Source organism: Mus musculus, chromosome 13 (assembly GCF_000001635.26).
Source record: "Mus musculus strain C57BL/6J chromosome 13, GRCm38.p6 C57BL/6J".
NCBI classification, from domain to species: Eukaryota; Metazoa; Chordata; class Mammalia; order Rodentia; family Muridae; genus Mus; species Mus musculus.
In genome coordinates, this window is record NC_000079.6 from 77,240,145 (window position 1) to 77,262,804 (window position 22,660).

General features: G+C 37.5%; 1 protein-coding gene across 3 annotated transcripts in view; it reads left to right on the forward strand.

Moving 5' to 3' along the window:
- The window catches only part of 2210408I21Rik (RIKEN cDNA 2210408I21 gene), a 478,255-nt gene that overhangs the window by 104,614 nt on the left and 350,981 nt on the right, over positions 1-22,660 (forward strand). For 2 of the 3 annotated variants that reach the window (XM_006517397.4, NM_001145676.1), the window contains exons 5-8: positions 5,057-5,218; positions 13,979-14,073; positions 19,697-19,924; positions 21,745-22,010. In XM_006517397.4, the coding sequence (XP_006517460.1) occupies positions 5,057-5,218; positions 13,979-14,073; positions 19,697-19,924; positions 21,745-22,010 (751 nt within the window). The remainder of the gene's footprint in view (positions 1-5,056; positions 5,219-13,978; positions 14,074-19,696; positions 19,925-21,744; positions 22,011-22,660) is intronic. The other variant, XM_017315609.1, reaches the window with a different exon arrangement.

The window sequence follows — 22,660 nt, forward strand, 5'->3', positions numbered from 1 at the left end:
AACACAACGGATTCTAGAAAACCTAATTGTTTTGAGATAGGGCCTTGTAATATTGACCATGTTGACCCTGAACTTGTATTTACAATCCTGTCCCAACATCTCCAGAGTGTAGTGATTCATAGGCCTGTCACACCTAACCCAGCAAATGACAATTCTTTTATTATTATTTTAAAAATCATTATTAGGATTATACTAATAGTTATTTGCAATTCTGAGTGTTCTCCTCTGTTTTTTTGTATATGGTTAGTAGGATCCTGGACTGTTCTTTCTTTTCATAGCCATATATGGCCCTACTTTAGCCCTCAAACTGATTTTGTGGATTATTTCCACAAGATAAGTTTAGAATACATTCATTAATTTTCAAAAATGACTCTTTAATAAAAGTATCATGATGACATTAAGAATGACAGTTTACAAGTGTTCTGAAAGAATACTATCAAAATGAGCCACACACACACTCAGAATTAAAGGTCTCCCAAGAGAGGAAAAAGCCACACTGCACACAGACCTACTCATCATCACACAAGGTGCCTAGGGGCTATTTTCCTGAAAATCTCAAAAGTGAATAGATCTGTTGGCAAATTGGCTGGTGTTTCTTGGCCACAAAAGTTTGAAAATCATTCAGTTTTAAAAATTGCAGTTTATTATAGAAGTAAATAATGAGATTAAAAATAAAGTATAGGATTTCTTATCGTATTATAAGATATGAATTATTACATTCAAACAGGAATTATGGCCACCTAACCCTTTATTATCACTTGCAATCACTGCTCATCGATGATAAAGTCTTGCTCTACATTAATATTTTAATTTTTCCCTTATAATATTAATATTTTCATTAGAATCAATGTTTCTTGTACATATATGTCTGAGTTCTTCATTTAAACAAGCAATGATTATTAATTCAATCAGCAATGGTGAGCAATCCAATTGTTAATAGAATTAGTTGATTGAATTAATAGTTGTAATTCAATCAGCAATGTGGTTCCTTGTGTATTATCATATATGTGTAAGCTTCCGTGAAAGCAAAACAGTTTCATTATGATGTAAATAACTAATGAAATAAACCAGTAATTTAATAAATGAATAAATGAATGTTAAATTGGCTTAGTCTGGAAAGGATGGCACCTTGTTCTATGCAGATGAAGTTTTCTGAACAGGTAATTTGTAAAATGAGAAAGAGAATCATAATGAACAGTACAAGATGAATTTCTGCTTGAAGACATCTTGTCCTGGGCTGGTGAGTGTGGAAGAGTCTAGGAGGCACAGTAATAGAATTCCTGACATAAAGTGTGGTGATTAGAACATCAGTCCTGGGAGACAGTGGGGAAAAAAATAAGTAAGTATGGAGAAATACACTTTCATCCTTTGTTTTTAATTTTGTTTTAATTGGCCTTTCACCAAATGAATTTATCACAGAATTATTTTCCTCATAAATTAAGAGCCCTCACAAAGCCCCTTGGGAGAATTCTGGGCTAAGAATGATAGGAAATAAGGACTACTAATTAGTGAGCCTCCCCAGTAATCTTTGTTTCTTTGGGACAAAAATGATTAGATTTAGGTCATATGTATGATATGGCCTTCTTTAATAAGTTATAAAGAGTCATTGAATTAAAATGGCCTTGTCTTTACTATTGTTTGTACAATACAAGGTCCTTGTAACTTCAGACCCTGAGAGTAAATCCTCACCACAGAGAATCCACAGGCCCCTACATGATTTTAGACAAGTGGCAATTAATTTATAGTATTTCAACTATTAGGGTGCTTCTTTGGTATTATTTGATCATTTGTAATACTTCAAACTCCAATTCAACCCAAGTAAAGGCTTCTAACTGTGTTTAATTCCAGATCATACTATTGAGAAAGCTTGCTTAGCGTAGCATTAGAAAGGATTTTTTAAACAATTTTGTATTAGATATTTTCTTCATTCACATTTCAAATGCTATCTAATAGGTCCTTTGTACCCTCCCCTCGCTCTGCTCCCCAAGCCATCCACTCCAACTTCCTGACCCTGGCATTCCCTTGTACTGGGGCATATACTCTTTGCAAGGCCAAGGGGCCTCTCTTCCCAATGATGGCCAACTAGGCCATCTTCTGCTACATATGCAGCTAAAGACATGAGCTCAGGGAGTACTGGTTAGTTTGTATTGCTGTTCCTCCTATAAGATTGCAGACCCCTTCAGCTCCTTGGGTACTTTAGCTCCTTCATTGAGGGCCCTCTGTTCCATCCAATAAATGACTGTGAGCATCCACTCCTGTATTTGCCAGGCACTGGCATAGCCTCACAAGATACAGCTATATCAGTGTCCTGTCAGCAAAATCTTGCTGGCATATGCAATAGTGTCTGCGTTTGGTGGCTGATTATCATATGGATTCCCTGGTGGGGCAGTCTCTGGATATTCCTTCTTTCCATCTCAGCTCCAAACTTTGTCTCTGTAACTCCTTCCATGGGTATTTTGTTACCCATTCTAAGGAGGGACGAAGTATCCACACTTTGGTCTTCCTTCTTCTTGAGTTTCATGTGTTTTGTAAATAGTATCTTGGGTATTCTAAGTTTCTGGGCTAATACCCACTTATCAGTGAGTACATATCATGTGAGTTCTTTTGTGATTGGGTTAGCTCACTCAGGATGATATCCTCCAGATCCATCCATTTTCCTGAGAATTTCAGAAATTTATTGTTTTTAATAGCTGAGTAGTACTTCATTGTGTAAATGAACCACATTTTCTGTATCCACTCTTCTGTTGAGGGACAACTGGGTTTTTTTCCAGTTTCTGGCTATTATAAATAAGGCTGCTATGAACATAGTGGAGCATGTGTCCTTATTGCCAGTTGGAACATCTTCTGGATATATGTCCAGGAGAGGTATTGCTGGATCCTCCAGTAGTAGCATGTCCAATTTTCTGAGAAACGTCCAGATGGATTTCCGAAGTGGTTGTACAAGCTTGCAGTCTCACCAGCAATGGAGGAGTGTTTTTCTTTCTCCACATCCTCGCCAGCATCTGCTGTCACCTGAATTTTTGATCTTAGCCATTCTGACTGGTATGAGGTGGAATCTCAGGGTTGTTTTTATTTGCATTTCCCTGATAATTAAGGATGTTGAACATTTTTTCAGGTGCTTCTCAGCCATTTGGTATTCCTCAGTTGAGAATTTTTTGTTTAGTTCTGTAGCCCATTTTTAAATAGGGTTATTTGATTTTCTGGAGTCCACCTTCTTGAGTTCTTTATATATACTGGATATTAGTCCCCTATCTGATTTAGGATTGGTGAAGATCCTTTCCCAATCTGTTGGTGGTGTCCTTTGCCTTACAGAAGCTTTGCAATTTTATGAGGTCCCATTTGTCAATTCTTGATCTTATACCACAAGCCATTGCTGTTCTGTTTAGCAATTTTTCCTATGTGCCAATGTCTTCGAGGCTTTTCCCCTCTTTCTGCTCTGTACATTTCACTGTCTCTGTTTTTATGTGGAGTTCTTTGATCTGCTAAGTATTGAGCTTTGTACAAGGAGATAAGATTGGATCAATTCATATTCTTCTACATTCACACTGCCAGTTGAGCCAGCACCATTTGTTTAAAATGCTGTCTTTTTTCCACTGGATGGTTTTAGCTCCTTTGTCAAATATTAACTGACCATAGGTGTGTGGGTTCATTTCTGGGTCTTCAATTCTATTCCATTGGTATGCTTGTCTGTCACTATACCAGTACCATGCAGTTTTTTTGCTCTGTAGTAAAGCTTTAGGTCAGGCATGGTGATTCCACCAGAGGTTCTTTTATCCTTGAGAAGAGTTTTTGCTATCCTAGGGTTTTGTTATTCCAGATGAATTTGCAGATTGCTCTTTCTAATTCGTTGAAGAATTGAGTTAGAATTTTGATGGGGATTGCATTGAATCTGTAGATTGCTTTTGGCAAGATAGCCATTTTTACAATGTTGATCCTGCCAATCTATGAGCATGGGAGATCTTTCCATCTTCTGAGATCTTCTTTAATTCCTTTCTCCAGAGACTTGAAGTTCTTATCATACAGATCTTTCACTTCCTTAGTTAGAGTCATGCCAAGGTATTTTATATTATTTGTGACTATTGAGAGGGGTGTTGTTTACCTAATTTCTTTCTCAGCCTGTTTATTCTTTGACTTGTTTGAGTTATTTTTATATCCAGCTACTTCACCGAAGCTGTTTATCAGGTTTAGGAGTTCTCTGGTGGAATTTTTAGGGTCACTTATATATACTATCATATCATCTGCAAAAAGTGATATTTTGACTTCTTCTTTTCCAATTTGTATCCCCTTGATATCCTTTTGTTGTCGAATTGCTCTGGCTAATACTTCAAGTACTATGTTGAAAAGGTAGGGAGAAAGTGGGCAGCCTTGTCTAGTCCCTGATTTTAGTGGGATTGCTTCCAGCTTCTCACCATTTACTTTGACGTTGGCTACTGGTTTGCTGTAGATTTCTTTTATTATGTTTAGATATGGGCCTTGAATTCCTGATCTTTCCAAGACTTTTATCATGAATGGGTGTTGGATTTTGTCAAATGCTTTTTCTGCATCTAAAGAGATGATCATCATGTGGTTCTCTCTGCTTCTATGAGGGTGTGGTCGCATCCACCCACCCACTCCTGCCTTCCCACCCTCACATTTCCCTACACTGGGACATCAAGCCTTCACAAGACCAAGGGCCTCTTCTCCCATTGATGCCCAATAAGGCCATCCTTTTCTACATATATGGCTGGAGCCATGGGTCCTTCCATGTCTGTACTCCTTGGTTGGTGGTTTAGACCCTGGGAGCTATTGTTGGTTGATATTGTTCTTTCTATGGGGTTGCAAACCCCTTCAATTCCTTCCTCCACTGGGGCCCTGTGATCAGTTCAATGGTTAGCTGTGAGCTTCTGCCTCTGTATTTGTCAGGCTCTGGCAGAGCCATTTCTTAATGAGCAAGCTTGCCTAAATTACAAAGCATTTTTTTTTTTTTAGTTTATGGTGTATAAGATCAAAAAGATTGTTCTAATACTTTCCAATAAAATAATTAAATTGTCCAACAGTATCTGTCTTCTCTTCTCAGTCAGCCCTGAATGCTCACAGAAGGAAAGACGCCCTTCTCTATCCTTAGAAGAACTCAGATTTTTATCACAGCTAACAGAATCCTTTGTGAAGCTGGAAAACAGCATTCAGGAGCTGTTTGCAGAAACACTTTCATTGCTTCAGATGCCCAGGAGTTCTCCAGGTACTGTGCTCTTCAGTTAAGTGTGCATGGACACTTCCTCTCAGACTGCTCCCTCCCACTTTACGTCTGTACCATTATTTGAAAGTAGTATGTTGTAAAGTTGTTTAGATTAATATTTAGCATGGAATACAGTTTTTTTTGAGAATCCTTATTTCTAATGGCCAAAAACATCCTAAATGTATTTTGGATAATTGTCCTGGACTAAAATCATGCCTCCCCTGGACCTCAAAGAACCACAGCCTGACCTGTGAAAGGCAAAATGTGTGGTGTAACCCCATGCTTCTGCTACCAACCAGCTAGCTGACCATGTCCAGCAGTGTTCCTCATCTCCTGAGGCTTAGCTCTCTCATCCTCAGATAGGCTTACATGTGTACATTGGCTTTCTTTTTATTTTTATGGCCAGATACTTCAGATTCCTTCATGTAAAATGGAGTTGTAAAAATTACATGACTTAGCATACTAAGTCATACAGAAGATATTTAAAGAATATAATCACCAATCAATAAATATAAGTTATTACAAATACTAATTATAATCTTATAATATCTTGTTCTAAATTAATTGGAAAAAATCTTTTTGAAGAATGTTTTACCTTGTAGGTTGAAGAAATGGTTCTGACAATACCAGTAGAACTCAAAGGCAATGGTCAAGGTATATTTTTGTTGTCATATATATAATTGTAAGGGTTTTCATTTTATTCTTAAAGATATACAAAGTTCTACTTCACATATGACAGGCTGAGGGAATGACTACATCTTCAAAACAAATTGAAGGAAACAGGAATTAACTAGCTAAAGTTTTCAAAATGTAAACCACAATCTAAGCAAAAGAACTCTCTAACCTCTCTGTGTGTAGAGTTTTATATTTCTTCAGTTACTTAGCTTATGAATTAGAAAAGATAGTGGGGTTGAGATTTGTTTTGTGTTGAGAAGAGTTAAATGCCTTCCTACCTTTCAGGTTAACGTTAGGTAGCACTGCTATTAAGTAATATAGATCGTTGTGTTTGTTCATTTTCTAGTGCTGTAACAAAACATGCGAGCCTGGATATTTCGAAAGGAAGGAGTTTTATTTGCCTCATAGTTTGGGATAGAGTCTAAAGTGTATGGGGCTGACTCAGGCAAGGATCCTTACAAGGATGATGCTGCCTGGTCCCATCCATGGCATTGCCCTTTTTCCCCCAAGAGTCAAACTTGTAGCATATGGACTCTCTTGTAGTGTTTAACCCAATTATACCCAACTATAACCATCCCTTTACCAAACTGCAGCTTGTCATTGAAAAAGAGGGGGTAGAGTACAGACTTGTGATGCTAGCAAGAATATAAGACAGAAAATGCTTTAAGCAAAAGATAAACAGGAAATGTAAACTTTATTAGGTGATAATGAAAACACTACCTGGTTATCTAAATGGAGCTGATTTGGGCTCAGAGAATCTTGAGCGCCAAGACTTCTAAATTATTCGTGATATGTTAAGGCCTCAAAGAATTGGTATTACCTACCGGTACTCATCAATCATGTCCTGCCAAGGTAATGCTTTCTCACATACCTTATACAGCTCATTTCAGATGATAAAGAGAGTGTAGTTCAGAATGTAGAAGTCTCTCTGCTAGAATCATCTTGTTTTCATCCTAGTTAAGCCCTCGACACTATGTATCAGTTATAAGAAAGAGCTTTGTCTTCCTTAAGTGCACTATGACTAAGATGGTTAGAACAGTATCTGAAATAACCAAGAATTGGAGGGAAGACGTTACCTGTTAATTTTAAGAAAAAGGAAGGCCAATTCCACTGTATTAGATTAGGACTGAACATTGCTGAGGCTAGCACATGCTGTATACTCAGGAGCAGACATTGCAATTTTTATGTGAAACCAAAAGAAATCTGTAATCACAAATAATACAGTCATTGCTACATTGGTCACCAAATGCTGTATAACTGATAAAAACTTTAATATTATGTTAACTACAGTATACTTTAAAACCATATTTTGAATTATCAAATTCAATATTTAGAAAAAAATTTTGGCTGATGGGTATAAGAAATATTTCAGTAATAGAACATCTCTTTGATATATCTATTGTTTAATTTTACAAAATATTTTTATGTTCCAAAATATTTTTAACAATGCTCAAATACTTAAAATAATCTTGGCTTTCAGAATATATTTAATACAGTTTTGTGGAATGAATGAATGAATCTAATGTAATAAAATTTCTTTAATTCACTCCCCTTTTACTTCATATTGATGACCTAGAAATGCTATTAAAGAATAATCTAAAATCCCATTATATCTATGATCCCACTCTCTCTTTTCCTGCATACAATTCCAATTAAAAGTATTTTCTGGAATAAAAAAGCTAATTGCATTGCTTAGAGCGCGCGCGTGTGTGTGTGTGTGTGTGTGTGTGTGTGTGTGTGTGTGTGTGTGTGTGTATGCACATATGGAGGTAGGAAAACAACTTTCAGGAATTGGTTCTCTCTTTCTACCACGTGGGTTCCAGGGATTGAATTCAGGTTGTCAGGCTTGGCAGTAAACACCCGCACCCTCCAAGCTGTCCCACAGGCCCCTGCAATACATGCATTCTTTGATGTTGAAATTCATGGGTTTTAGTTTTGGTCTTGGTTATGGTTTGTGCAAGAACACCAAGATTGATTTGATCCTGTGCAATTTTATATAAATGGCTGTAAAGAATGATCTTGAAAGAAATTGTTGGGAGGAAAACTTGTATCTTCGAGTTTGCCAGTTTTAATCAGTTTGTATCACAAGCATTGGCTTCTCAAGTCAGGAGAGAAAAGGTACCCTAAGCTGAGTGATGATGGAAAACAAAGGGTGCCTAGTTGTACAAGTTTTGCTAGAAACTCTTTTTAGGATATGACAAAGGGAAAACAGAACAAGTCATGTGGCTTGTTCATTGCAGCACACTTTGTGAGCCTTGCAAAGTGGCCTTGTATGACTTTCAATCCAAACAGTCTGAAGAAAACAAAGGTTTCTCACCATTGCCCAGATGTTTTAAAAACATCCAGATGTTTGACATCACATTAAATAAATAAATAAATAAATAAATAGATAGATGGATAGATAGATAGATGGATGGATAGATAGATAGATACATAAATCGATCATTTTACTTTCTACTTTAATTTTTACCATTACATTACAGACTTAGCCAAATTGATAGTTTTCTTAGTAATCTGAATGTGAATAAGAGATTTTGTAGATACAAGAGAAATTTTTTATGACAAATTAAAAATTAGTACTTGTTCTTATTTGTTTTTGTTTGGTGAGATTTGCTGGTTTTCTGATTCATCATTTAGACAGTGATAGGACATTGTTTGGCTGTACATCAGTGCAGTTGTACTGCGTCTTTTATGTGATGGTATTTTATGGGTTTGGTTTGGTGGCATTTCTGATGCTCCTTCAGAATTAAGTAGTTCTCGGGGCAGTTCCTCGATTTTTCCAAAGGTGGCATCTGAGATTTATCTAAACCTTCTTGGTCCTCGTTTCTCTTTAGTCCCAGCAACGACAAAGCGCAATGGCTGCTTCAATTGGATGTAAGAAGAACACTTAGGGTTTGCTCAGAAGAATCAAAGATTTCAGATCTTCTGAAAGATTGTTTGTACTCTTAGGGGGTCTTAAGAGGGGTCAAATGGCTTCTAAGAGTTCCTTAGCTAGATGGTTAAGGGATTGTATTAGGGAGGCGTATGTAGTTAAGGTAAAGAGGCTCCTAGGGCTTCTAAAGCTCATTACTCTAGGACTTTAGCTGTTTCTTGGGCAGAGAGGTCGAAGGCTTCCACATTGGAAATTTGCAAGGTGGCCACCTGGGCTTCTCTTCATACTTTGTTATGGTATTATCTCTTGGATGTAGTCTCTTCTACAGATTCAGCTTTTGGTGGGAGGTTGCTTGTGAGCCAGAAAAGGGCAGTGAAGAAAAGAAAGACTTGCACTTCCCACTTAGAGCTGCCAACAAGGCAAGTTGCTTTGAAGTGCACACAATGGGAACCTATGAAGACCAATTTGGGTGTGAAAGTGGATGTCACAGGGAAGTACTGCCAACCTCCAGTCCCTGTGAAAGAAAGCAAAGCGGCAGTGTGCAAACTAGCCAGAAGTGTAAAGTGAACCACAGAGAACACTGTAGGGGAAGCTGGTGAGCAGCTGGCACTCTTGTGACCCTCTGTGCTCTTCTGAGGTTCGCAATCTAGGCATATGCTTGGAGTGGCCACTGTTGATTTCATGCAAATAACTATGTTTTCAAGTGGTAAGCCAAAAGTAGACATGAAATGTGCACAGAATTTTTAATATATTTTAAGTAGGTACAATAATTTCCCAGTTGTTCAAAGAACTCATAGAATTTTATTTTGCCAAGTTTTGAAATAGATCAGTTGAATACAAAGAGATATAAAAAGGTTGCAATGTTATTTCCATGAAATTAGCATTTACCCAGTGTTATGAATTCTGCCTTAAAATGACCCTGCTTGCTTTTCCACTTAAAGTTAAGCTTCTTAAAGGTCTTTTAATTTGGAGTACTATATTTTAAAGATTAATGTAAGTACTGGAAAGTTATTCAATCTAGAGTTATGCACCAGCAAAAAGAACAAAGGCTTAGGAACATTATATTTTTCATACTTGTCTTGAAGATAAACATATGGTCTCTACCACCTGAGCACTTTGTTTATTAAATGAATGTAATGTATTCTGGAGTTAATGTTAAATACAAGGTAGTGAACTTTTTTCTTAAGACTTAAACTGAAGCTCAACAATGGCAGATAGTTATTTCCAGAAACAGATATGCAAAGATTGTACTTCAAGACACTGTTATTCTTCCAGGGTAAATACCTTTTAAAATAAGCTAGTTTTATGGGCATCTGAGGAGTATTCAGACAAATTAGTTTTGAATAGTACTATATATGCATACCATAAAGTTTTTGAGCAAACCAAAGTATATATACTCATGATAAAATTGCACCTTTTTTCTGCTTGTCTACTTGTAGTTGAAACAACTACATTTACATATGATCCTATATTAAAATAACAAATTCTTATCATCCTGCACAAAGTTTCTGTTTATTAACAAATAAGAAAATTCAGAAACATTTTTCTGAGCAAAGAGATGGAAACAAATTCATAATCATTGACTATAAAAGAACCAACTGGGACTAGAGCGGTGGCTTAATTGTTTAGAGCACTGACTTCTCTTCCAGAAGACCTCAGCACAGTTTCTAGCACTCATTTCGAGCAGCTCAAAACAGATTGTAGCTCCAGTTCCAGGGACTCCACTGCCCTCTTCTGTCCTTGGCAGGCCTTGCATGCCTGTGATACACATACTCTGGAACACACACACACACACACACACACACACACACACACACACACAAACGAAAGAAAAATCTTAAGGGGGAAAAAGAGTCAACCATTGTAAATGTAATTCACATACACAGGTTAAAGCAGGTTAAAATTAGCTGTGTGTGAAAACTGCACACACAGTAGATGCATATACATAAACTTATAAATATAAGAATACATAAGGAATATATTCAGTAAAATGTAGATCAATGCCAGTATTAGAATGATGTAGGCATATATAAGGTGCAGAGCTGCTATAAATGTACAACTTGATGAAATCTATATTTTAATCATATTCATATTTGCTACACATGCTAAACTGTTTTCCATTGTTATATATAATTTAATCAGATTTTCATTGATAAACATTTAGGTGTTCTGTACTTCATTTGTTACCATGAGGTTATGGCAAATATAAGTGTACTTGCACTACTCTAGCTGGAAGGTAAATTTCTTATGTGCAATTGTTAATTAAATGGGCATGTTCACAAAGAAGATGAAAAGCCACAAACTAAAAATAAGAATTGCAAAATACATGTATGATAATGGATTCATATACAAATATACAAAGAACCTTTAAAATTCAACAAGACAACAAGTAGCCTGATTTTAAAATACATCAAAATGCTGAACAGACATCTCACCAAAGATGACAGATGGTAATTGAATAAGCATATGAAAAGATTCAACAAAATAGTACATGACCATGGTAACGCATATTAAAACAAGATATTAGTATATACCTATTAATACAACTAAAATACCACTTTGTGTCATGTACAAAACTAACTTTATTATTGCTGTTAGGAGTGTGAAATGACACAGCATCTTTGCTAGTCAGTTTGGCGCTGTCTTACAGAGCTAAACATAGTCTTAACATATGATCTAGGATTGCACTTCCAGGTATCTATCCAAAAGCATCAAAAACTTATGTCCATACAAAAGCCTGCCTACGAATGTTTATCACAGCTTTATTCATAATTGCCAGAAATTTGGAAACAATTAAGAATTTCTTCAGTAGGTAGTCGATAAACAATCTGTGGTATATCAATACAATGGAATATTATTCATCAATAAAAAGATTACCAAGCCACGAAATGATATGTAGGAGCCAAGGATACTTATTGCTAAGTAAATAAAGGCAATCTAAATAGATTATATATTGTGTAATTCCAACTATATAGTGCTGTGGAAAGGCAAAACCATAAACATTGAAATGATCTGCTTTGACAGGAAATGAGGGAAGCAATGGTGCATAGATTATAGAGGGAGTGCTTTAGATTAGTGAGACCATTCAATGTGACACATTTGTAGGAGAGACATGAAGTCACAGACTCGATAATGTCCACAGAACTATTTAGCATAAAGACTAAATCCTAAGGGAAACTGTAAACATATATAATAATGTTTTGGTTTATCAACTGTAACAAATATACAATATCATCGCAAGATATTAAACATAGGAGAACTTGGGGATGGAGAGATAGCTCATTAGTTAAAAGTACCTTCTGCTCTAGAAGAGATCCAATATGTACTTCAAGGACAGGCCTCGGTGACCTTTCTTCCACTAGGACTCATGTATTAACTGATCTACCACATTGTAATAGCTCCAGAAGTTAGAAATCAAGGCTTTATCTTGCTGGTCAGCTGGGGGCACTTCCCCACACAGAAAAGAGGTGTGATTACTTAAATAGGCTTTCTTTAGCATTCAGGGTACACAAGTGTTGAAATCAACTTTTTCATCAGAACAAAGTATATTTCTTTCTGGGGAACTCTGTTCTATAGAAAATATTCATAATTGAATTCATAGAACCACATTAAGGAGGTAAACAACACCCATCTATTGAATGAATTTATTGGTCAGATCTCTACTGGAAAAACTATCAATGTAGTTTGCTTAGAAAATACAGAAAATCTAATTGTTAAAATCGCTTAAAGGCTAAAGAAATGTAGGATTATAGTATGTAATTTATTATCCTATGCTAACTCTAAGCCACACATAGCTTAGTTCTAAATTATTCATTTAGTCAAACTATGATTAATGCAATCATGATGTTAAAGTGGAACGATTTCTTCTTTTGTTTATTTACTACCTTTTGAAGGTCTCTTCTCTTTTCCACCATGGGAGTGAGTTTCTTCATCATAAAATGGAACATTGTAAAAAATAGTTCCATTTTCTCAGTGTTTGTGTTTTTTAAATTAACCATTGTAACCACTAAGAACATACCTTTACTCCTGATACACTATTCTTTTTCTTTGCATTTTGTTCTTTAAGATGATGTTGATGATGATGGTTTAGGTGTGTATTTCTGTGTATGTACATGTGTGCAGACACATGTGCATGTTTTTATGTGCAGATAGAGCTACAAATCAACATTGGGTGTCTCATTTTCTCTCCAACATATTTAATTTTTGCATTTGTGTTACATTTATTGTGTCTTTCTGTGTGTTTCTCTGTGTGTATGGGCGTGTGCGAGCCACAGGACACAGGAGAGCTAGGATATAAGGGACAGTTTCAGGAGTTTATTCCCTCTGTGATGTAAGGTCATGGGGACCAAACTTTGGTCATCAGGCATCGGTCTTTACTTGCTTTACCATCTTGCAGCCCCCCCCCCCCAGATTATTTGATTGAGACAGCCACTGAATCTGGAACTTTACTATTCAGCTACACTGAGACAAAGGATCTTTATTTGTGTAGATTTATTTGCATGTGTGCCAAGTAGTGATATAATTAGCATCTACATTTCATTAAGTTGTATATTGAAAGGAATCTGTATCTTGTATATGCCTGCCACCAACGTACATCTTACTGATTATATTCCCTATGTATTCACGTATGTATATGCTTATATGTATATATCTACTGTGTATGTACTTTTCTATATAATTAATGTGTGAATCATGGCTTAAATACTTGGTTCTTTTTAAATGAGATTTGTTTCATATGTGTGTGTGTATGCCAGAATATATGTTTGTGCATCACATGTGTGTAGTGCCAGGAATGCATGCAGACCAATGACTAGAGAGAGCATCACATCACTGGAACTGTAGTTAGAGGTAGTTTTGAAGAGCCTGAAGTAAGTGCTGAGAACAGAACCTGGCTCTTCTGAAAGAGACTAAGTGTTGTTAATGACTTAGCTGTCTCTACAACCCTGTTTTTCTTTCTCTCTCTTTCCTTCTCTTTCTTTCTTTCTCTCTCTCTCTCTCTCTTTCTTTCTTTCTTTCTTTCTTTCTTTCTTTCTTTCTTTCTTTCTTTCTTTCTTTCTTTCTTTCTTTCTTCCTTCCTTCCTTCCTTCCTTCCTTCCTTCCTTCCTTCCTTCCTTCCTTCCTTTCTTTCTTTCTTTCTTTCTTTCTTTCTTTCTTTCTTTCTTTCTTTCTTTTGTTTTAATTATTGCCTTTGTATTTGTTTCCTTCTCTTTCCTTAGGAATATTGGAGAAATCTAAGAAGGAAGTCATGGTAGAGAAGCTTATAGCAAATGAAAACAATAAACCACCAGAGGCATTATTACCAGTAAAAGAGGTGAGACATTTTATTTACATATAATATGATTACGTTACTGTGGGTCTATTGTGAATCAGAGTATCCATGTTTTCCTCAAAATAATCTTAATTGAAATTTCTTCAGACATTTTAGGCCAAAATCCAGAAGTATTATTTTCAAGTAACTAAACAACAGATGCTGATAAGGATGTTGGAAAATAATCCTTATACGCTGTTGCTGGGAATGTTAGTTAGTCAGCCACAATAGAGATCAGTGTGGAGTTGCCTCCAAAAGTCAAAAGATAAATGTGTCCACATGAACGTCTTGTGCCACTCTGTGGTATACACGGGGAGGAGTCTAAGTCATCACACACAGAGAGAGAGAGAGAGAGAGAGAGACAGACAGACAGACAGACAGAGAGATAGACAGACAGACAGACAAAGACAGACAGACAGACAGAGATAGACAGACAGACAGAGAGAGAGAGAAGAACGAGCTACTTACTCACTTTCATTCTGTCTCCATTAACAATAGCCAAGTCATCTTAGGCATTTATCAGTTGGATGGGTGGATCAAAACAATGTGGTATATATACAATATATTTATTCACTCATAAAACAAAAGTATGCATATGCATTGTAGATACATAGTTGTTGAAATATAAGAAAATGAAGACGGTGGACAGAAAGGATATGACGTCTGACCTGATCTTTGTTTGTTTACTCTGTATGGAATGAGATTATCATATCAAATGAGTAAGCAAGAATCAGAAAGACAAATAGATATCTTCTCTCAAAGTGTATATTCTAGACTAGACAAGCCTAGTGAGTGAAGTGAGGAGGGAAAAGAGTGGATGAGGGACAGTGGACATGGTTCAAACTCCGTGGGTAAGGCTGTGAGGATCTCATGACCTAGTCCATTAATATGTGCAACTGCTACAAACTAACAAACTAAACCTACTCTCTGCAAAAGCAAAGTTGGGTCATTTTTCTCTTGCACAGCCTAGTTCATAGAATGCTATAAAAACAGGACTCAAGAAATTTTTGTTCCTGCTTTGGCTCAGGACCTGTGTGTTGATAATGTAAACCACAAAGTTTGGAGCTGAGATGAAAGGATGGACCATGTAGAGACTGCCATATCCAGGGATCCACCCCATAATCAGCATCCAAACGCTGACACCATTGCATACACTAGCAAGATTTTATCGAAAGGACCCAGACGTAGCTGTCTCTTGTGAGACTATGCCGGGGCCTAGCAAACACAGAAGTGGATGCTCACAGTCAGCTAATGGATGGATGACAGGGCTCCCAATGGAGGAGCTAGAGAAAGTACCCAAGGAGCTAAAGGGATCTGCAACCCTATAGGTGGAACAACATTATGAACTAACCAGTACCCTGGAGCTCTTGACTCTAGCTGCATATGTATCAAAAGATGGCCCAGTCGGCCATCACTGGAAAGAGAGGCCCATTGGACACGCAAACTTTGTATGTCCCAGTACAGGGGAACGCCAGGGCCAAAAAGGGGGAGTGGGTGGGTAGGGGAGTGGGGGTGTGTGGGTATGGGGGACTTTTGGTATAGCATTGGAAATGTAAATGAGCTAAATACCTAATAAAAAATGGAAAAAAAAAGATAATGTAAACCACAGATAATTATTGAAAAGAGATAATCATTTCTACCAGGCTGTCTTGCTTTCTGGGTTGTAGTAATGTCTGTATAATTAAAAGTATTGATAAAATATTGGAATGCAGAAGTTTCAGAAGAAAATCGAAATTTCCTGCCCCTCAGCTGTGTGAGCCCCTGGCCGTGTTGTGACTCTTGGTGTTACACTATGGTCACACCACATTCTGCATGCAACTACAGTCCCACTTCGCAGCTGTGTCTTACCTTGGCTTCTGATGACAGGCTTGATTTCTTAAAGCACAATGCCTTCTCTTTGCTTTTGCAGTCCTAGGAGTGATTCTGATTCCCTGCTAAGCTGTGCTTCACAGTTTCTCCTTAGCCACGCCAGTATTCCTTCACCTAAGTTGCTGTTAGTTATCTTTGCATCACTGTAAAAAAAAAAAATACCTGTCAGAAGAACTTAATCAAGGAAGGAAGAATGTGCTTGTTTTATGGTTTCAGATTTCATCCTGTCATGGGGGTAAGAGGAGCATGGCATCAGAAGCAGCTCAGTCCATGTCAGCAGGAGGCTGAGGTGGCTGCTCATATCATTGTGACAAACTGGAAACAGAGAGTGAGACAGGAAGCATCCAAAATCAGTACAACCCGAAAGCATGTCCTCAGTGACCTACTTGGTCCTACTGTCCCCACTTTCTAACATTTCCACAGCTTCCCCCAAGCAAAAGCACCTTTTGGGAGCATGTGTGCAAACATATGCCCATAGAGCAGTAGTCCTTCCTACTGCTGCAACCCTCTAATAAACTTCCTCATGTTGCGGTGACTACAACCATAAAATTATTTTGTGGCTACCTCATTACTGTAATTGTGACACTGTTAAGAATTTTACTGTAAATATCTGATATGGAACCCCAAAAGGGTACTAACCCACAGGTTGAGAACCACTGATATAACATATAACCATAGCAGTTATCAAGAAATAACTTCCTTTTGAAAATTTTTGAGCGGTTTCTGCTTTCTCACTTAAAGGTTAGTAAAACACCGTATAAATGTTTTAAAAGACCAGCGTCGTCTGTGTAGTTTATAACCGTTCCCTGTCTCAGAAAGCTTCAACAACAGAGCATCAATAAACTCAGCATGAATCTAGCATTAGGTAATAGAAGATAAGATTTAGCAATTCCTAACTGTTGTGCACTGAAGAGAAAGGCACTCAGTTCCTATTTCTTTTCTTAGATTAACTAACAAATGTTCTTTTGCTTTAAGTGGAATATGTGTGATACCAAATATCAGATGGGAAGAGAGGACATAAGCAATCGCTCATGAGAGACTTTTTGAAGAGGGTTTCAGTGCTTACAGGGTTTCAGTTTTCTTTGTAAGAACAGTGATTTATGTCTTTGTTTCTCATATGTAGAGGGGGATTCACGTGGAAGAGCAGATTACAGTCAGACATCAGTTATCCCAGGAAAACGTAGCCCTCTGCACAAGCAGAGGAAAAGGTGGAGAAAATGACTCTAGCCACAGGAATCAGTTGCGCATTTTACCAAACACGTTCTGTAAATGTACGAGAGATTTTAATGAATACTTGTGCTTCAATAGAGAAAGAAGCAGGAAAAAAACTAAGGTCTTTGTTTCTTTTTATTTTTATAGAGGTAGTTTCCCTTAACATTTTATCATAAATATGTTCCAACCAGTTACTTTTATGTCGCAGGCTGTAATTTTTCCATCTATAATGACCTAAGTTTGACACCTGCATCCCAGGTAGAAGGAAAGAACGGATTCCTGAAAGGTGTCCTCCGACCTTCACATATAAGCAAGGGGATTAAGTTATTGGCTAATTGTACTCAAATTTAATTGAGAGATTGCTTTTTCCTGTATGTTGGTAAAGGATCAAATAATATTTAGACAGGAAAGTTTAGTTACATTTTAACTATATTAAAATAAGATCTTTTTTTGACTACAGAGTCATGAGTAGACTCATGAGCTATATATAAACCACACTTATTATTTTCTATAGTTGTAAAAAATATTTTAAAATTTCGTTGGATTGGATGTACATATAACAAATTAGGCTAATGATTTTGATCTCTGTAGTTCATAGGTTGATTATCACTCATCATTGTATGTGTGCATGTTCATGAATGTGAGTGCAAATGAAGGTGCATACATGCCAGATTGTGGTGGCGGTCAGAGGACAATGTTCAGGAATCTGTTCTTTCCTTGGACCATGGGCTTCGGGAATCAAGTTGAGATCCTCAGGTTTGCCTAGCAAGGCCATTTACCATCTCACAAGTCTTGACCTCAGCACTCTTAGACTGAAAGGGATCATAGGAACCATCGAGTTCACTAAAATCTCTAATATAAAGAAAAACAAAAATTCTATAAGGGAGATAGGGCACAGGATCTATTTTTATTAGTTTTATTATGTATGTATGTGACTATGGGAGTGTTATGTATAAACGTGTGCAGGTGCCAGAGAAGGCCAGAAAGCAAGGCACTAGATAGATGGGACTGGAGTTAAATGAGCTTTGGAGTCACCTGACATGTGTCGGGAACAGAACTCTAGTCCTCTGCAAGAGCATTCAAGCACTGCCAACTTCTGAGCCATTTATTCAGTCCTGAGCCCATAGTCTTCTGTAGCTGGAGTGGGTGACAAATTACTACAAACAAGGTGTGCTAAAACAGAGTTTGATTTTTAAGCATAGATTTAATCTGCTCACTATGCATAGCTATAGAACTTTAGGGTGCATTAGGGGGTTTGGAAGACATTTGCATTCACAGATATATTTCCACGTGATTTCAAACAAAATTGAACCAAGTGTAACAATTTGTTTTTGTCGTCTTGACACAAGCTAAGGTATTCTGTGAACTGAAGGACTGCTTTCATCAGATGAACCTGTAGATGAGACTGAGAGGTATTTTCTTGGTTCATGATGGACGCTGGAGAACTCATCCCATTGTGGGCAGTGCCAACTCTGTTCCTAGATTGAACAGAGTTGAGCTGAGCAAGCTTTGGAGAGCAAGACAATAAGATACACCCCTTCATGGTTTCTGCTTACATTCTTGTCTCCAGGTTCTTGCTCAGAATTTCTGCAATGATTAACTATGATTGGTATGTGTAAGCCAAATAAACCTTTCCATCTCTAAGTTGCATTTGCTCATAGTACATTATCACATTAATGAAAGCCAATTAGGACACAGGTCTCCAGGTAGGGTAGAAAAAATATGATCGAATTATATTTGATAGAAACTGTAAAATATAAAATAAAGTAAAATGAAGAAAAGAAATACCATGTAAAGGATCTGCATATGAAAATGGACTATAAAATAAAAATATACTGTGAAACGCCTAAAGAAGAGTGATTATGGAGCTAGTGATGGTCTTTCCACATACTAGGCAATGCAAACCACTTTACGTCCTCATTGGTTAGGACAAAACTAGTAGTGTCTAAACCTTTGTGGATGGAGGGAATCAATAAAATTCTAAGCAAGTTAAAACCTAGAAAGGTGCAATGTGTGTTTTCTCTGAGAAATTTATTTTATTGCTGTTTTCCTTTATAGTTTATCTGGAATCCAGAGATTAAAAAAGAAATCAAAGATTGAATATTAAATGCTAACTTACATTGCGATTCTTGTTAACAGTAAACTGAAAAAGGCAACAAAAATCTAATCTAGAGTTTATTAAATGTATTGAATTTAAAGATTGTTTTATGTGATAGGCTGTAGCTGGAGCTTTCCGCTCTTGTTAAAGATAGTTTTATTGAACTGTACTTAAAAGATTAAATTTTGAAATGAGTTTTTGATTAAATCCACAGAGGAATTAAAGTGAAATGTCAGTATATTGCTCTGTGTAAAGAATGCACATGTTTTTGTATATGGCTTCATTCACAAGGTTATATTCTTCAGGTTATAAGAATGTTTTTGAGAGTCTATCAGAGGATGTCTGTTTTCAATATGTTGAATGAAAGTACTACTTTTATATCTATACCTACTGAAAAACCTGCTCCTGTGTTAGATGAATATGATTTCATATACGTTTATATTCCAGGCTACTTTACTAGAGTTTGGCTGGAGAAATGCTTTTAAAGAAGTGCCTCTTGCCATAGCACACTGCATATCTGCAGCCATTGAAGGGTTTTCCACTCAAGTTCTCCAGCAGGAACAAACTGAAAGGACCTCATCTGTGAGCTACACTATAAACCTTGTAAATGTCCCACAACTTTGTCCAGAAGGTCACATATTTCCAGAGGAGGAGCAACCAAAGAGAGTTGCCAAGGCAAGTATCAGATGAGATCTCTTCAAACCATTGCCACTTACTAAGGCATTACATCATAGTTACTCTCTTCCTTTTTGGAAGGAATTGTAAAAGCAACCTATGTGGAAAGTATAGACTACCCCACTTAAGGATCCATCTCATATACAGTCACCAAACACCCAGACACTATTGTGGATGCCAAAAAGTGCTTGCTGACAGGAGCCTGGTATAGCTGTCTCCTGAGAGGCTCTACCAGTGCCTGACAAATACAAAGGTGGATGCTCTCAGCCAATCATTGGACTAAGCACAGGGTCCCCAATGAAGGTGCCAGAGAAAGTTCCCAAGGAGCTGAAGGGATTTGCAGCCCCATAGGAAGAACAACAATATGAACTAACCAGTAATCCCAGAGCTCCCAGGGACTAAACCACTAAACAAAGAGTACACATGGAGGGACCCATAGCTCCAGCTGCATATGTAGCAGAGGTTAGCCTTGTTTGTCATCAATGGGAGGTGAGGCCCTTGGTCCTGTGAAGGCTTGATGCCCCAGGGTACAGGAATGCCAGAACCAGGAAGTGGAAGTTGGTCTGTTGATGAGCAGGGGGATAGGGTAGGGGATAGGGGGCTTTTAGAGGGGAAACCAGGAAAGGGGATACCATTTGAAATGTAAATAAAGAAAATATCTAATAAAAAAAATCTTTCCACCTGAGTGACTATCTTAGCCTGTTTTGAAAGCACCAGAACCTGCTGAGAACATGTAAAGTAATTCAGTACATATATTCTGCAGTAAACCACTGTAAACTCAGCAGTCAGTGGTGGGTTTTTGTCACCCTGAGGCTCTATAACCCTTCTGGGGAGCCCTCATCAGCCCCTCTCCCATCAAAGAGACCAGATACTTATTAAATAGCAAAAACAGACAAAACACTTCTGAAATATGCTGGCTCCTTAGCCATAAGAATAGATTACATATTGTTGTTCCTCCTATGGGGCTGCAAACCCCTTCAGCTCCTTGGGTTTTATATCTAGATCCTTCATTGAGGACCCTGTGCTCAGTCCAATTGATAGCTGAGAGTATTCCACTTCTGTATTTGTCAGGCACTGGCAGAGCCTCTCAAGAGAGCTATATTAGGCTCCTGTCAGCAAGCACTTATTGGCATCCACAATAGTGTCTGGGACAACATTATGAACTAACCAGTAACCCCTACAACTCCCAGGGACTAAATAACCAACCAAAGAGTACACATCGTGGGACTCGTGGCTCCAGCTACATATGTAGCAGAGGATGGCCTGGTCAGACATCAATGAGAGGAGAGGCCCTTGATCCTGTGAAGGCTCTATGGCCCAGGGGAATGCCAGGGCCAGGAAGCAGGAGTGGGTGGTTTGGTGAGCAGGGGGAGGGAGAAAGGGGCTAGGGGAAGGGGGTTTTCAGAGTGGAAACCAGGAAAGGGTATAACATTTGAAATATAAAGAAAATATCCAATAAAAAAAATGATTACATGAGATCTTTCCTGTTGCTTCTAAACTATCTAGGCAATATTAGAATATATCTATCGATTATGCATAAAAGTATTGTCATGTAAAGCTGGCTATGAGTTTTTCATAATATATGTCTGGTGAGCATAAGGTTTGAAGGTTATATATAAAGAGACATCATTTTGCTATTTCCTTATTTGAGAAGAAACATTTAACTTTCTACAACTGAAAAAATTTATTGTTAGAAAGCTGTGTCATTATATTTATGTTTGATGCCAAATTCATTATTTAGGAATTTGGCTCCATTGTATATAAATTACATGGTGCTGTCAGAATACAAATAACTCTGTGCCGCGTTTATTTCTCCCTAGTTTTGTTCTGACATCATAGAAAAGCTTGATACAATGCTTCTCCTGGCCCTGGCATGCCGAGATGATTCTCCTCAGGAAATCAAAGAGAACCTGGTAGAGGCCTACAGTAAAGTGGCAACAGCTGTCCTGGAAAGACTGCAGGAGAGAGGAAAGGAGGTTCCTTCCCGAGCACCACTGAAGAACCTGCACAGCATCCTGTCCTCAGCAACGTATGTCTCTCAGCGGTTCACTCACTATGATAATCTGATGAAAGAGACAACTAAGAAGTGAGTGTCCTTAAATGAAGCTGATGTTCATGCTCTAAGAAACACACACTCTCCAGACTTCACAGAATTGAAATGTTGACGATAATCACTGAGGAGCACATAATAATGGTGGATTATTTTCATCTTTCTCTATTAGGAAATGTTTAAAAGGTCAAATATGGGTCATATCAAACAAATGTGTGGATACTAACAAAGGCGCTCTCTACTAGAGACATGCACAAAAGAGCACACAATGTTCTGCATGGTTTCATGCCAAGACTGAATTTTACCCTGTTCTTTTCCTATTGTACATTAAACTGACCACATAGGAAAGGAAGATCAAAGTTATTTCTGCCCTGCATATAACCATTTGTGAAATAGTCACTTCTTGCTTCTGCTTCCAATCCAACAAGCTGGTAGTAACTGCCAGAGTGAATAAATGCATTTCAATCCATCGCTGTGTCTAGTGTAAACATATTGCAGGACATCTATTTAGTAATAAACTATCCATAATATTTGAAGAGGAAGCATCTGCCAATCTTAATTCTCATGCACTAGTAGTCTAAAAATACAATATGTTTTCTGTATAGAGATAAAAATTGCCATGGGTGCTATCAAGTAGTCGTTTTGGTTACACATGAATTTTGTAAATCCTACCATAGCTCCTTGAA